The 15,075-nt window shown below is 39.4% G+C and overlaps 1 protein-coding gene across 1 annotated transcript in view; it reads right to left on the bottom strand.

Annotated features, from left to right (window-relative positions):
- Positions 1–2,493: 2,493 nt before the first annotated feature.
- The window catches only part of KREMEN1 (kringle containing transmembrane protein 1), a 234,155-nt gene continuing 221,573 nt past the window's right edge, over positions 2,494–15,075 (bottom strand). The window contains exons 7-9 of the mRNA XM_077462082.1: positions 8,749–8,907; positions 6,622–6,706; positions 2,494–3,505 (exon numbers count right to left, since the gene is read on the bottom strand). Of these exons, the coding sequence (XP_077318208.1) occupies positions 3,346–3,505; positions 6,622–6,706; positions 8,749–8,907 (404 nt within the window). The 3' untranslated portion in view covers positions 2,494–3,345. The remainder of the gene's footprint in view (positions 3,506–6,621; positions 6,707–8,748; positions 8,908–15,075) is intronic.

Raw genomic sequence — 15,075 nt, 5'->3', positions numbered from 1 at the left:
GCCCCCAGGGTCCTTGTCCTCCCATAACTGACAACAAGAGGAAAATTATGAGCATGTCATATTGCATGACCATGTCATATGAGCATTTCATGTCATGCGTTTTGGCCAGTAGAAAACATTCTTGAAAAAGTATGGACAGTAAGTGCAAAAAATATATTTTGCAAGTCAATAGTAAGGGTTACCTGGAACAGAAATGATGACAGAACAAACCACATCTGTTCAAACCAGCCCTTGTGGCAATTGCCATGGTTGCCTGTTTGTCAGTACAAGACGTCTGTATGATGGAATGTGCAAGCAAACAAGAAGTGATTTTCTTTACTCTTAATATTTATAGCAAATTTAATAATCCCTTTACTCTAGAACAGTGATTCTCAACCAGGGTTCCGTGGAACCCTGGGGTTCCCCCAGAGGTTGCTAGGGGTTCCTTCAGCATTGGGCAATTTCTGCCTCTCAGATAAGTTCCCACTGACACCATTGATCTTTTTAGCTATTTTTAAGGAGGTAATTCTTCCCAATGACCACAAGTGTAAGGAACATTCTTCCCACTGACTATCACACTAATGTATCATGAGTTGTAGATTTCTCATTTTTAGCAGGGGTTCCCCGAGACTGGAGAACTATTTCAAGGGTTCCTCTGTGTTGAAAAGGTTGAGAAAGGCTGCTCTATAACCAATAAAATAGCGCTGCGAGTTGGATTATTAGAAGATGAGAAAAGTGAAAGTGATAAAGTTGATAGTCTGAATAAAAAATAGTGCAGATGATTGAAGATTGCTCTATTCATGCCATATGTTTTGCTTTACAAATGATTCCGCTGTTCATATGTCAAGTGTTTTCACCCTTGTTTGTAACTTTTACTTTGCAGATTTTCATCGGAGTCAATATCGACGATTAAATCAAATATAGTAAGAATACAAAATTGTAAGAAAGTAGTTGAAAGTAAAAGAATATAAAACTAGACTTTAAAAAGCATCAGATTTCATTTGTTTTTCTTATTGCTCTAACTTTACGTTCAAACTAGACATATGGAATATGTGTCAGTTCAGTGAGTCTTGGGTTAAAGGAATTTTACTGTATTCATTAAACAGCAAATATATAAAGCCTTTACATTGTACTTTTACAAGCCTTTAAGCTCCTTTACCAGATAGTCATAAGTGGAATTTGAGATTTTTTATAACTGCATTCAGACAATATTTTTCATAGAGGAATTTTCTTATCTTCAAATCCATCTCTATTTAAGTGCTTTTTATGAACATTAGGGGCCTTATGTATTGTAGAATTTGTCTTAAGAACTGAGGTTACTTCTTTCACCAATCAGTGTCAGACCTGATTAGTAACTATGGGCAAATATCTTCAGTTCTTTGTAAGACCACATACAGTATACTGTATGTATATAATGAAAAGGTTTTCTAAAGTATAAATTGAAGTTAAAATGTAAATGTAAATAACTTTCTTTATCAGTATCTGTATTAGCAGCAGTTTTTCAAGGCTTCTTGCTTACATCTGTTATTAGATGGATTTATGTGGCTCCATGGCAAATGTTTTCTTACTATGTTTAACTATTGCTAACTTGACATTATACTCACATTGTTTATTGCTGTCAAGTTTGGCAGACAAAACGTTTAGAGATTTACAAATCTATGAGTTAGTGATACAGAACAAAGCAGTGGTCTCACCAGAAGCAGACCTTTATACTTAAAAAGGTATGATAACTCTATGATAAGTCTGTGCTGATTAAATTGGGTGTGCTATATATTTAATGAATGCATGTAAACTCCATGATCTCTTACTTGTGTCAGTTTCCACAACTTAACAGTGCTTGCAAATGCTTTTCCAGTTGTATACAACCATCACAACTTTTGCAATGTCCTGACATTAGAGGTTACTACATGTTACCAGCCACCTAAATTGCTGCAGTACTGCATTAGTTATGCTATTGGTTGTTTAGAAACATTTTCTCAAACTCATTAACCATTTGCCTTATTTGTGGATTAACACTGTGTATCCAATATATTTTCCTTTCAGTATAGTTTCAATTTCACTATCGAAGATAACAAACATCCATTTTTGACTCTTCTAAATTGTCTGGAAACATTACTGGTCTGTAGGTTCCCTGTGGTGTCTGACAATGGCATCTGTTACCATAGTGGGGATATCGTAACAGCAAGTGGGGCTGCATATCCTGATTTTAACAAAGTACCAGTGCTAATCTCACACTATAAAAAAAACACTTGTCGAATACATAGTCCAGTAATGTTATGGTGTCACTCCACCATAAGAAGTTAAAATCAGCTTTGCAGAAAAATAGACTTTGATTGTATAAAGCCATTTACATCTTAAAAATCCAACCAAGGCTCGAACACACAGTCTTAGGCCTAGTGATCATCACTCTCGATGGCCAAATTGAACAGACATCATACTGCTGCCCTCTTTGATGGCTTTGTTATAACAGTGATGGTCATGGCCTTCACACAATCAAACAATGGCAAGGCACACTTTAAAGAAAAAATAAATTATTTATACATAAAGTTGGCAGACACTTCCAAGGAAGACAATGATACAGAATGTAACTTTTACTTTTGAACCCAAATACGGGTGTGTGTTCCTATGATGATTTAAGTTATGGCCCCATAAGCATTAATACTCAATTCATGCACCCTTTAGGAAAAAAAAAAAAAGAAGAAAGCATTCAAAACACCCATTAGTGTTGTAGGAAACAGTCCCTTGTACAGTATCCATTCATTCTGTGCAACAATTAATATAAACTATAGAATGTTTGAAAACTGCTCTTGTTTGGCTCATAATAGGATGGTTCCAACTTTGATTTATGGTGTGCAGAAGTTATTTTAATGGAAAAATATACACAGTACAAAATCCATCATTACTGCAATTGCAGTCAGAAAACCAGATTATTTCCGGTACTCCATATTTAAGTCTTAAGTTCATAAATATATTTAAAAAATAAGGAGGAGCTGAACTAAAATCAGATGTCCCTTTCCAAAATGGGATACCCTGCTTTACAGAGTTAGGGTGATTGTATGTAACGCCTGCAGCAATTGTGGTTCTTTCCATTCCACCCGAACCACCTGCTCTCTCTGTCTGACCTGAAACCGATAACAATTAGCTATACAGTAGGTCTATGGCAAGCTTCCACTGTATGTTCTAGTTGCAGAAGTCGTGTGACTATATGGACTTTGAACAGTTGCAGGTCTATTCTCTCAGTTCTGCTGGAAGCCTCATAGATTATAGTCCATTTCAGAGCATCATAAATATGGATTGATTAAACAGAGATGACAGGAAACTCCAAATGTTCATCTGCAGCTCTTAATGTCTTGACTAAAGTGCAAATTATTCGCCTACTAATGGGTTGCGATCATCATGTGGACTTTTAATCTTCTTTGGAAAAATGTAGATGGATGTGGAAGGTTTGTAGAATATGCTCCATATTTCTCCTGCAGATCCTCGGTGGCAGTTGTCCAGACTGGTTGGTGATGCCAGTCTCTGAGACCTTGAAGAGGGAGACAAAGATATAATTAAATCTTTTGTATGTGCAATCTAATGTAGTAACTGGAATGTGTTCACTATATCCATAGTCATATTATATAGACTCATAAAATTAACATTTTAATTATTTTAGTAACCCTCTCAGTTTCTACCCACAAAATACTGCAGACGAGGATGATTTGTTTACAGTTCTTGCACCAGAATAGTAAAAATGGCTTTGCCATTTTTTAAAGTTACACACATCATTATAGTTAAAACAGAACTGAATTTGCACAACAGAATACGGATTTTTGTAGAGAACTATAATTAAGTATACTCTGCCTGCACTGTGCAAATCCTCTAGACCAGGCATATGCAATTAGCGGACTTCCAGCTGTTGCAAAACTACAAGTCCCATGAGGCATAGCGAGACTTTGACCGCCACAGGAATGACACCCAGAGGCAGAGACATGATGGGACTTGTAGTTTTGCAACAGCTGGAGGTCCGCTAATTGCATATCCCTGCTCTAGACTCATGGGTTGGCCATTTTTCCTTCAAACATTTTTTCCCATTTTAATTCATATAGAAGTTATGAAATCATCAGAACATTTTTTCTCGCCGTTATCGAGTCACCTCATTTCATTTGAAAGACCTTAACATTTCATGAATGGAATCCCAGCCCTATTAAACGGGTTTCATTACAATGTGTATGGTTTTTCCTGAACAAAAACCACATTCACGATTACAATTTTGTTAATCCCCATTCTTCAAACTTTCCCATAACTACAGTGGAAAATTTCGATTACACCCCAGTAACCATTAGAAAATCGATCGAAAAGTCCCAAAATGAAAGTTTTCAAATTCTCTTGGTGTATGGCCAGTTTAATTATAAATTATCTGTGCATGTGTACATTCTCCACAGCAGCTAAACATTACAGTTCTACTGTAGTGACTATAGCAGAATATCACATATTCACTGGCGTAACTGTTTATACTCCAACTCGCAGAAACATGCAGCATGCAGCAAATGGTGTCACCCTAGGAAAGAATTGTGTGAAAGAAAGTATGCAAAAGCTCCCCTGTCTGACATTTCCTAAATTGGGGACACCCGGTGACATCACCTGGTGACACCACCCCTTATGATGTCATCAACAGGTGCATTCTGGGTCGGGACATCACAAGGGGGTGGTCAGAGCCCCCCTACCCCAAAGAACCCCTATGTTGAACGTATGTGGCTTGGTATGGTTCGGGGGGTGCTCACTCATGCCCTCCTTTCCTGCCTCAGCAAACCTAAGGGTCTGATATGGATATGGGGGGACCCCACACTATTTTTTTTTATCATTTTAGCATGTGGTTCCCCTTAAAATCCATACACAGTGCAAGATCAACAGTCCTGTATTGCACGGGAGGATGGCAAGGGCTTCTGGGGAAGTGAGGAATAAGGTAAGTTAGTGTGCCTTTTTCCTTATCCCCCTTAGCCACACAAGCATTTAACATAATATTATGGGATATTTTTGTTGTAAAATAAAAAAGATGTTATACTTACCTACTTGTGCAATGATATTGCATGGAGTCATCCCTTACCACCACTTTGGCAGTCCCCCCGCTAACACTGTCTGCTTCTTCCTGCTTCTGGTGCAAGTAAGGTGCTAAGAAGGCACCTGGAGCAGTGAGAAGTGGACAGCGCTGGCAGGGGACTACCAAAGAGGAGGTAAGGGACCACTCTGTGCAATATCATTGTACAAGCAGGTAAGTAAAGTGCTAGGGGGGCATCCATGCGTGCGCGCCGGGCTGTGCACATCCATAGACATACAGCACTGGTAAGCCATTCTTCCTCACAGGAGCTTGACTGATAGCAGCAGGCTGACTGCGGCTGGGACAGAATTGGAGCAGTGAAAAAAGTTAGGTAAGTGTTTAGGGAAGGGGGGATAGAACAGTTGATGGGATGATTTTTAACTTAGTGAATGCGTTAAGATAGAAAACATTTTGAGTTTAGAACCACCTTAACCCACAGATGACCTTATTGCATTCATAAGTTTAACAGCAGCCCAGAGTTGGGCTTTAATTATATTTACTAGTCTTTACCACCCACTGGCTTTTCTATTATATTTACTATAGCATGGGGGAGGGGGGATAAAACCTTGCTTTTTCATTGGAAATTCTACTTGTTATATAATTAGATAGATAAAGGCAGCTCAACAAGTTCCAGGAACTCAACTTGGAACTGAAATCATTATTTCCATGCTGGGCTCTCCAGAGTTTTGGGATCTCCTGGGCTGGATAGCAGCAGAATGTAGGAAAAATACAAGATACAGATATGCTTATGGGTGTGCATTTGAAGTGCAACTGTGATTTCACATATATATTTGCTACAAAAAATATATTTTTTTAATAATCATTTTGTAATTTTATTTATTGTCGTGAAGCAGCATAGCAAGAACGTTAAAATTAATTTATTTTAACGTTTATTATAGTTTATTCGTTTAGTTTTAAAACGGTCCATTAACAATGCCCATTGTACTGAGACCTTTGGCCAATTATCTCATTTTATTGTACAACAAATATCACAAACACATTTTGTTCTCTCAAATCTTGAAACTCATGTTTTAAAACAAGATTGCTTTAGTTAAATTAAAGAAAATTAAAATATAAAAAAAATAGGTAAAATGCTGTTTCATTAGTAATGTATCCCTGTGTTATGGAGTGAAAAACAATGGTCTAACTAGGGCTCAGTTGCCTTCATTTGGCCTTCTGTGTATCATTTGACATTTCGAAAACATTAAAAACATAAAAGGAATGGTTTAAAGACATTTGCAAAACATAGAATGTCTTACTTGCACCACACATACAATAAAGGGGCTCCATTTATGAAATCATTATATTTAACAAGGGGTAGATGGAAAGGATGTACGTTTTGAGTTCTTTTTTTTTTAGTATACTGCTACATCACACCTTACTCATTCAATTTTCTTGGAAAATCATCATTCTAAGCATTCTGCCCTGTCAATACCCAGCAATATCCTCTGCAGTTTCTGCAAATATATATTCCATATTCCAGCAATGAAATACTATCTGCTTAATTAGCTGGAAGAATGTTGCCAGGGGGAAATAGATGCATGATCAGAATGAAAAGTACTTACTTCATATTTAGGTGAAGAAGAGCTTTAACCAAAATAGCAATGATGGTCAAAATAAGAAGAGCTGTAAGTGCATAAACTGTCCAACCTACAGGGAAAAACAATCAGAGTACATCAGAATAAAACAGTAATCATGACACTAAAAAAACGTTCTCTTATAACAGTGATCAGAATTAATTATTATTGAGAATAGTAAGGTGAAAGGTTGCTGTCCGTTGTCACCGTGTGCATATCAGTTTTCCTTTTAAAGCTAACTTGCTGAATATACCTCTGTTAAGACTAATCAGAATAAAATTATTTTAATATAACATTCTTAAACATCTCATAGGAAAGGCACCCAAAAATAAATAGTGGGGTGCCATTTCCATGACAAGCTTTATTAGAACTTTAAAAATCTCTTAAATGAGAAGTAGGTCACAAGACTGCTCTTAGTTCTGCACTCCTGTGACCCGTATTCAGCTGACAGCGACCTAAAGTCCACAGTTGGCTGACATCACTCAGTTGGTCCACAGTCTGGAGAGATCCTGACTTTAACCATCTGCCACCCACCCACTGCCAAATGACGGCTGGGCGGTGTGGCTCTCGTGCTGGTTGTATGTCACACATTCTGAGTCATGGGGAAAGAAAAAGAATGGTCAAGGGTTCTACCGGAAAAGGTAGTTGAACTGTATAAAACTGGAAAGGGATATAAAAAGATATCCAAGCAATTGAGAATGTCAATCAGCAGTGTTCAAACTCTAATGAAAAAGTGGAAAATGAGGGGTTCTGTTGAAACCAAACCATGGTCAGGTAGACCAACTAAAATTTCAGCCACAACTGCCAGGAAAATTGTTTGGGATGCAAAGAAAAACCAACAAATAACTTCAGGGGAAATACAGGACTCTCTGAAAATATGTGGTGTGGCTGTTTCAAGATGCACAATAAGGAGGCACTTGAAGAAATATGGGATGCATGGTTGAGTCGCCAAAAGAAAGCCAGTACTACACAAATGCCACAAAGTATGCCACTTACAATACGCCAAACAGCACAGAGACAAGACTCAAACCTTCTGGCACAAAGTCATTTGGAATGATGAGACCAAAATTGAGCTTTTTGGCCACAACCGTCAACACTACATTTGGAGAGGAGTCAACAAGGCCTATGATGAAAGGTAAGCAGGTGGATCGCTGATGTTTTGGGGATGTGTGAGCTATAAAGGCACAGGAAATTTGGTTAAAATTGTTGGCAAGATGAATGCAGTATGTTATCAAAGAATACTGGAGGAACATTTGCATTCAACAGCCAGGAAGTTGTGGGTGGGACGTACTTGGACATTCCAACATGAAAATGATCCAAAACACAAGGCCAAGTTGACCTGTAATTGGCTACAGCAGAAAGTGAAGGTTCTGGAGTGGCCATCTGAGTCTCCTGACCTCAATATAGTTTCATAGTTTCATAGTTAGTAAGGTTGAATAAAGACACCAGTCCATCCAGTTCAACCTGAGTGAGTGTCTACAATAGACCCCATCCCTGTACATTGCACACTCACATTGGTCCCTACCCTCAATGCGCCCACAATCCAAGGTCCCCATTCATATACTAGGGCCAATTTTGGACAGAAGCCAATTAACCTACCTGCGTGTCTTTGGATTGAGCCATTGAAATGGGGATATCTAAAATGTGCAGTTCATACAAGAATTTATAGGAACTGGAGGCTTTTTGCCAAGAGGAATGGGCAGCTTTACCATCTGAGAAGATAAAGAGCCTCATCCACAAATACCACAAAATACTTCAAGCTGTCATTGATGTTAAAGGGGGCAATACACAGTATTATGAACTGGGGTATGTAAACTTTTGATCAGGGTCATTTGGTTAGTTTCTGTTGCCATTATGAGTTAAAAAGAGTAAACACAGTTGTTTGATAATAAATGGCTTCAGCCAAACACTAACCATGAGTGAAAGAAAAGTTTTTGTGTTATCATTCATATTCTCTGAAAAATGGCCAAAAAATCATAAATTCTGACAGGGTATGTAAACTTATGAGCACAACTTTATAGTATAAAACAGACTGCTTTGCAACTGATAACGCATACAACAATTCTTGCTATTCTAGGACAAATAAGTTGATTCAGAGGACTGGAAATGTCTTACCTGGCACTTGACCAGTTGGCTGGCTAGGACTGGTTGTTATGACATAAAGGATCTTTGAAGACCGTGCTGCATTGATACTGAGGTTGGCTGTCTGAGTTATCAGCTCTGTCTGTGTCTGGTTGGATAACTGAGGTTTCTCCACAGTTCTTTCTGTGAATGCTGTACAAATAAAAGCAAATGAAAAAGAGAGAGAAGGGATAATGCACATTAGAATCAGGTATAAGCTATGGTTCTATCAAGCTTATTGTAAGGCATATGTTACATCTTTAAGTTGTTGGCAGCCATTGTTGCTTAACCAAATGACGTCACACACCAGATTTAAAAAGACTAAGCTCATAAATACTAAGCTAACCAAAAATGTGAGACCTATGTATGCTTCTTGCCACTAAAGATCTAAAGTTTGTTAATAGTGAATGAGCATTTCATACATTTTAATAGAACGTTATAATGATTTGTGCAAACTGGAGTTTGTGGCATACCTCCCAATTTTAGTTTTAAAATAAAGAGGAACAGTTCAGAGAGGGGATAATGCTGTGTGCAGTGTGCCATGGTAAAAAGTGGGTAAAGTTACACAACTCTGAATATTGGACATGGATTAAATTGGTATGGTAAAAGAGGACCTGTGTTTATGCACAGTATACACTGCACAGTGGGCTCAAATCACTAATGGAGATCACATACAAAATTTGGGTCATGTATCAAATGTGATATTAAAAAGTTAGATTCACTAAAGGTTTATGTGGTATTTACCACAAAAAAAAAGAAACATTTGGTAAATATCACATAAACCTAGTTAAAAGTCAATTCACAAAAAAAGTAAACAAAAGCATTTAACCACTTCAGCCCTGGAAGATTTTTCCCCTTAATGACCAGGCCATTTTTTGTGATATGGCACTGCGTTGCTTTAACTGACAACGGGCAGCGCGCTTTACCGCTGATGCCTAGGCACTGTGAGTGTGATAGTGCCCTTATATAGCGATCAATGCTATAAAAATGCACTGATTACTGTATGAATCAGTGGTCATCAACCCTGTCTTCAGGGCCCACTAACAGGCCAGGTTTGCAAGATAACTGAAATACATCACAGGTGATATAATTTGCTGCTCAGTGATTGCAGTATGCAGTCTGCCTCTCCCCAAGGTAATACATAAAACCTGGCCTGTTAGTGGGCCCTGGGGACAGGGTTGATGTCCACTGGTATAAATGACACTGGTAGGAAAGAGGTTAACACTAGTGGTGATCAATGGGTTAAATGTGTTCCCTGGGAGGTGTTTCTAACTGTGGGGGGAGGGGACTGACTGGAAGTACAGAGAGATCACTTTTCCTAATCACTAGGAACAGATGATCACTCTGTACTTCCTTGTCAGAACAGAGATCTGTTTGTTTACATTGACAGATCCCCATTCTGGCTCTGTGGAGCGTTAGCTGGTGGCCGGCGGACATCGCGGCCACCAGTCATGTGCATCAGCACTATCTGATAGCTGTTAAAAGGGACTGACGTACAGGTACGGCGAGACAACCTGCAGCAGTATAATGATGGCAGCTGGTCGGCAAGTGGTTAAATAAGTTGTGGTCTAACCAACGAATACTGCTGATTGTTAAGGAGATGGCATCCACTGCCAGCTATTTGTGGTTGTTAAGGAGCCGTTGTCCACTGCATCCTAAACAACCATGACATATCTGCTGTCAGTGGAAAAGCCGGTAATTTTGAAGAAAAACAGTGCCCTTTGGGTCTGGTATGGATTTTGGTTGGAACCTCATGCCAAAAAAATGTCATGTTGACATTTTCTAACAGGCTGATTGTACACAAGTTGATTGATATAGACAGTATCTCACAAAAGTGAGTACACCCCTCACATTTTTGTAAATATTTTATTATATCTTTTCATGTGACAACACTGAAGAAATTACAGTTTGCTACAATGTAGTGAGTTTACAGCTTGTACAACAGTGTAAATCTGCTGTCCCCTCAAAATAACTCAACACACAACCATTAATGTCTAAACCGCTGTCAACAAAAGGTACACCCCTAAGTGAAAATGTCCAAATTGGGCCCAATTAGCCATTTTCCCTCCCCGGTGTCATGGGACTAGTTAGTATTACAAGGTCCAAGTTGTGAATGGGGAGCAGGTGTGTTAAATTTGGTGTTATCGCTCTCACTGAAAGTTCAACATGCACTCCTGAACTCTGAACTCAGTACGCAGTGCACTCCTGAACCCTGCACTCTGTGCATAACATACTCCTAAACCCTGCACTCTGTGCTTTGCACACTCATGAATCCTGCACTCTGTGCTGTGTACACTCCTTTACCTCACACTCTGTGCATAGTTCACTCCTGAACTCTCAACTAAGTATGTAGCACACTCCTGAACTCTGCACTCTGTACGTAGCATGCTTCTGAACTCTGTGTGTAGCGCACTCCTCAACTTCGCACTCTGTACGTTGTGCTCTCCTGCATTCTGAACTCTGTACATAGCACACACCTGAACTCTGCACTTTGTATGTAGCATGCTCCTGAACCCTGCACTCTGTACATAGCATGCGACTCTGTGCACAATGCATTTCTAAAATCTGCACTCTGTATGCAGTGCACTCCTGAACCCTCCATGCTGTGCATGGTGCACTCCTGAACTCTGCACTCTGTATGCAGCACACTCCCAAACACTGCACTCATTCCTGAACTTTGCACTGTGTAAGTAGTGCACTCGTAAACTCTGCACTCTGCACACAGCATGCGCCTAAACTTTGTACTCTGAATGTAGTACGCTCCTAAATCATGCACTCTGTGGATAGCATGCTCCTCTGTACATAACACACTCCTGAACCCTGCACTCTGTGTGTGAAGCACTCCCAAACTCTGCACTCTGTATGCTACCACACGCCGAGCCCTGGGCATGATCTCTTTCAAGGATCCATCGCACAGGCTAGTAACCAGCAGATACCCTGGGCATTCATGATTACAATAGACAGTTCCATAAGCTAGGCTAGTAAAGGATCTTTTATGGCCCATGTCATTCTTTTCATCTGATCATTTGGTATCTAACTGTGACCGTTTGTGCCCAAACCCCATGGCCCTCTAGGGATTGAAGTCTTCACGAAACACGTTGGACATTAAAAGGAGAGTGTCACCATTTATGCATCAATGGTTTCTACCAACAACATGTTATCTATTTTCCATATCTGATGTTGTAATTCAATAGAATTTTTTTACTATGCATAGTAAAATGTTATGGTTTTACTCGTTCAGTTTTAAAATGTCTTTGTTGCCTTCAATGTCCCATTTGTACCTCACAGAATTTTTCTGCACTCTGTATGTATCACACTTCTGAATTCTGAACTCTGTACGTAGCATGCTCATGAACCATGCACTCTGTATGTAGCACGCTCCTCTGTGCGTGACCCACTCCTGAACCCTACACTCTGTATGCAGTGCTATCCTGAACTCTTGGCATAGCGCACTCCTGAACCCTGCAATCTGTATGTTATGCACTTCTGACCTCTGCACTCTATGTATAGTTCATTCCTCAAAGCTGCACTCTGTGTATGGCACATTCCTGAGCCCTACACTCTGTGCATAGTGCACTCCTGAACCCTGCACTCTGTGCATAGTGCACTCCTAAACCCTGTACTTTGTATGTAGTGCACTTCTGAATGATGCATTTTGTGTGTTATGCACTCTTGGTTTTATTTAACAATGCCCCCTTTATAACCCCCCCCCCCTCCACTGTGCACTCGGGACAGTGCAATTTGTCCACACTCACCTATGCCCCTATGACATGGCACGCACAATGCGCCTTATCACTAAACCAGCCCCCCCCCCCTTTTGGGGGGTGCAGGTGGATGAGCTACAGCACTTATTCTCAGACAAAAAAAAGCCCCATGTAAAACTTTCGAAAAAAACAACATATAATCAAAAGCATGGTGGTATCTGTCCCACTAGGTGCCGGATCTAACTGCTGTATGAAATTGAATTTACAACTGTGCACATGACTTAATTACTTTGCACATGTCACCCACAGTGGAATGTGGCACCACCTAACCTGTACTTTACTAACAGCTGCAATCATCAACATTGAAAATGTTGACCATTGTGTTAACTGTCTCCTACTGAGCTGGCTTGAAGCATTTTCGGCTAATAGAACAGGAAAACTCAAGTAACCAACCTGTGTTAAGGACACCTGGTGGGACTCAGGAAAGACATTTATGCTTGACTGGTTGAAAGGAATACTGCAGTTCTTTTAATCTGCAATATTCTTCATATCCACCCTTAGATACCAGACAATAATGCCCTCTGCAGCTGCCTGCTCCTTCTAGTTTATAGGTAAGGCGGGGCACATCAGAAGATAATTGATCCTTCAATGAGCAACCACCTCAAAGAAATACGAAACTTTACACCTTGGAAGCTACTGAAAGCCCCCACAACACAAGACTTTTTAGATTAAACACACATTCTTGTAGTTGAAAAAGACCAGACTTGTTTTACATCTGTGTAGTTCATGTTTGAACAGCTGTTAAAACATACATGACAAACTATGTGCATGATGCTTGTCTATTCATGAGCAATGAGCCTACAGACCCACATGTGTACTGTATGTGCCCCCCACCTCTTTCAGCTCATACTAAATCAAAGGAAGTACGTAAACATCATTAAACTGGAGTCGCTGATACAAAAGATCTTCAATAAGCAATATTGTATATGAAAATAAATACCCCAGCCCCGTTAATGCAATGTTTTCAGGTTCAAGTTGAAAAACTTTAATTTTGACTTCCTAAAACATAATTAATTGGTACATTTGAAGACCGAGCTCCAGTTCCAGTAGGGGAATGAACAGACAAATAGATAATGGGAACTAGAGGGATCCTTTGCATATTATTCATTTTGCCATTGCACGGAAAATTTGTTAAATTTGATTGTATCTAGTGACTCCTTAGCCCACGTACACACGGTCGGAGATTTTGCCAACCCAATCCGTCGGATTTTGCCCGTCGGATTTAGTCCGACGGATTGTGTCCGAAACTGTTGCATACACACGGTCGGGCCAAGTTGGCGAAAAATCCGATCTTTCAGAACGTGATGACGTAATTTCGTTATGATGGGACTACATTCAGGCTAGTAGCCAATAGCTTTGATGTAGGAATTTGATCTGAGCATGCGTGGCACTTGGTCCGATGAAAATGCTCTACACATGATCGGATTAGGTCCGTCCGGCCCAGTTGATAAGACTCATTCCGACAGATTCTCCGACCGTGTGTACAAGGGCTAATATTGAATCAATGCGCTTCTATTAGAGTGAAGTTCTTAAAAAGTTTGAAAGGATATGAATGTCAGGAGACTGTAGTAAAGAAACATTGGAGGAAAGGCACTTCATAATTTTGAAAAAAAAAACCCTGAAATATATATTACATTATAAATGACTGTATGTCCTATTATATAGAAAGCTAAAATTATGATTCAAAATATTATAATTTGCCAAAATTCCCACTAGGAAAAGTACTTCTGAATTTTTTAACCACTTCAATACAGGGCATTTTCACGCCCTTCCTGCCCAGACCAATTTTCAGCTTTCAGCGCTGTAAGATTTTGAATGACAATTGCGCAGTCACGCAACACTGTACCCATATGAAATTTTCATAATTGTTTTCCCCACAAATAAAGCTTTCTTTTGGCGGTATTTGATCACCTCTGCAGTCTTTATTTTTTTTACGCTATAAACAAAAAAAGAGCGACCGTTTTGAAAAAAAAAACACAATATTTTTAACTTTTTGCTATAATAAATATCCTGATTTAAAAAAATAAATAAAAATGTCTTCCTCAGTTTAGGCTGATATGTATTCTACATATTTTTGGTGAAAAAAAAACACAATAATCGTATATTGATTGGTTTCCGCAAAAGTTCTAGCACCTACAAAAAAAGGGACAGATTGATTAATGCCATTTTTATTATCATTATTATTTTTTGTTACTAGTAATGGTGGGGATCTGAGATTTTTATCAGGACTGTGATATTGCGGTGGACAATTTGGACACTTTTGACACATTTATTGTGACCATTGATAACTATACAGCGATCAGTGCTATAAATATGCACTGATTACTGTATAAATGTCACTGGCAGGGAAGGGGTTAACACTAGGGTGCGATCAAGGGGTTAAATGTGTTACCTAGGAAGTGATTCTAACTGAGAGGGGAGGGGACTGACTGAGGGAGGTAACCAATCAGTGTCCCTATATACAAGGAACACAGGACGTGAATCTCTATGTTTACACACACAGATCAGCGTCCCTGCTTTGTGACAAGTAATCGCGGGTGCCCGGCAGACATTAGGG

Source organism: Lithobates pipiens, unplaced genomic scaffold (genome assembly GCF_037356315.1).
Source record: "Lithobates pipiens isolate NorthernLeopardFrog02 unplaced genomic scaffold, aLitPip1_a1.2 Scaffold_3, whole genome shotgun sequence".
In the NCBI taxonomy this organism is placed as follows: domain Eukaryota; kingdom Metazoa; phylum Chordata; class Amphibia; order Anura; family Ranidae; genus Lithobates; species Lithobates pipiens.
Note: the sequence above shows the minus strand (reverse complement) of the source record. Positions and strands in the feature narration are given on the sequence as shown.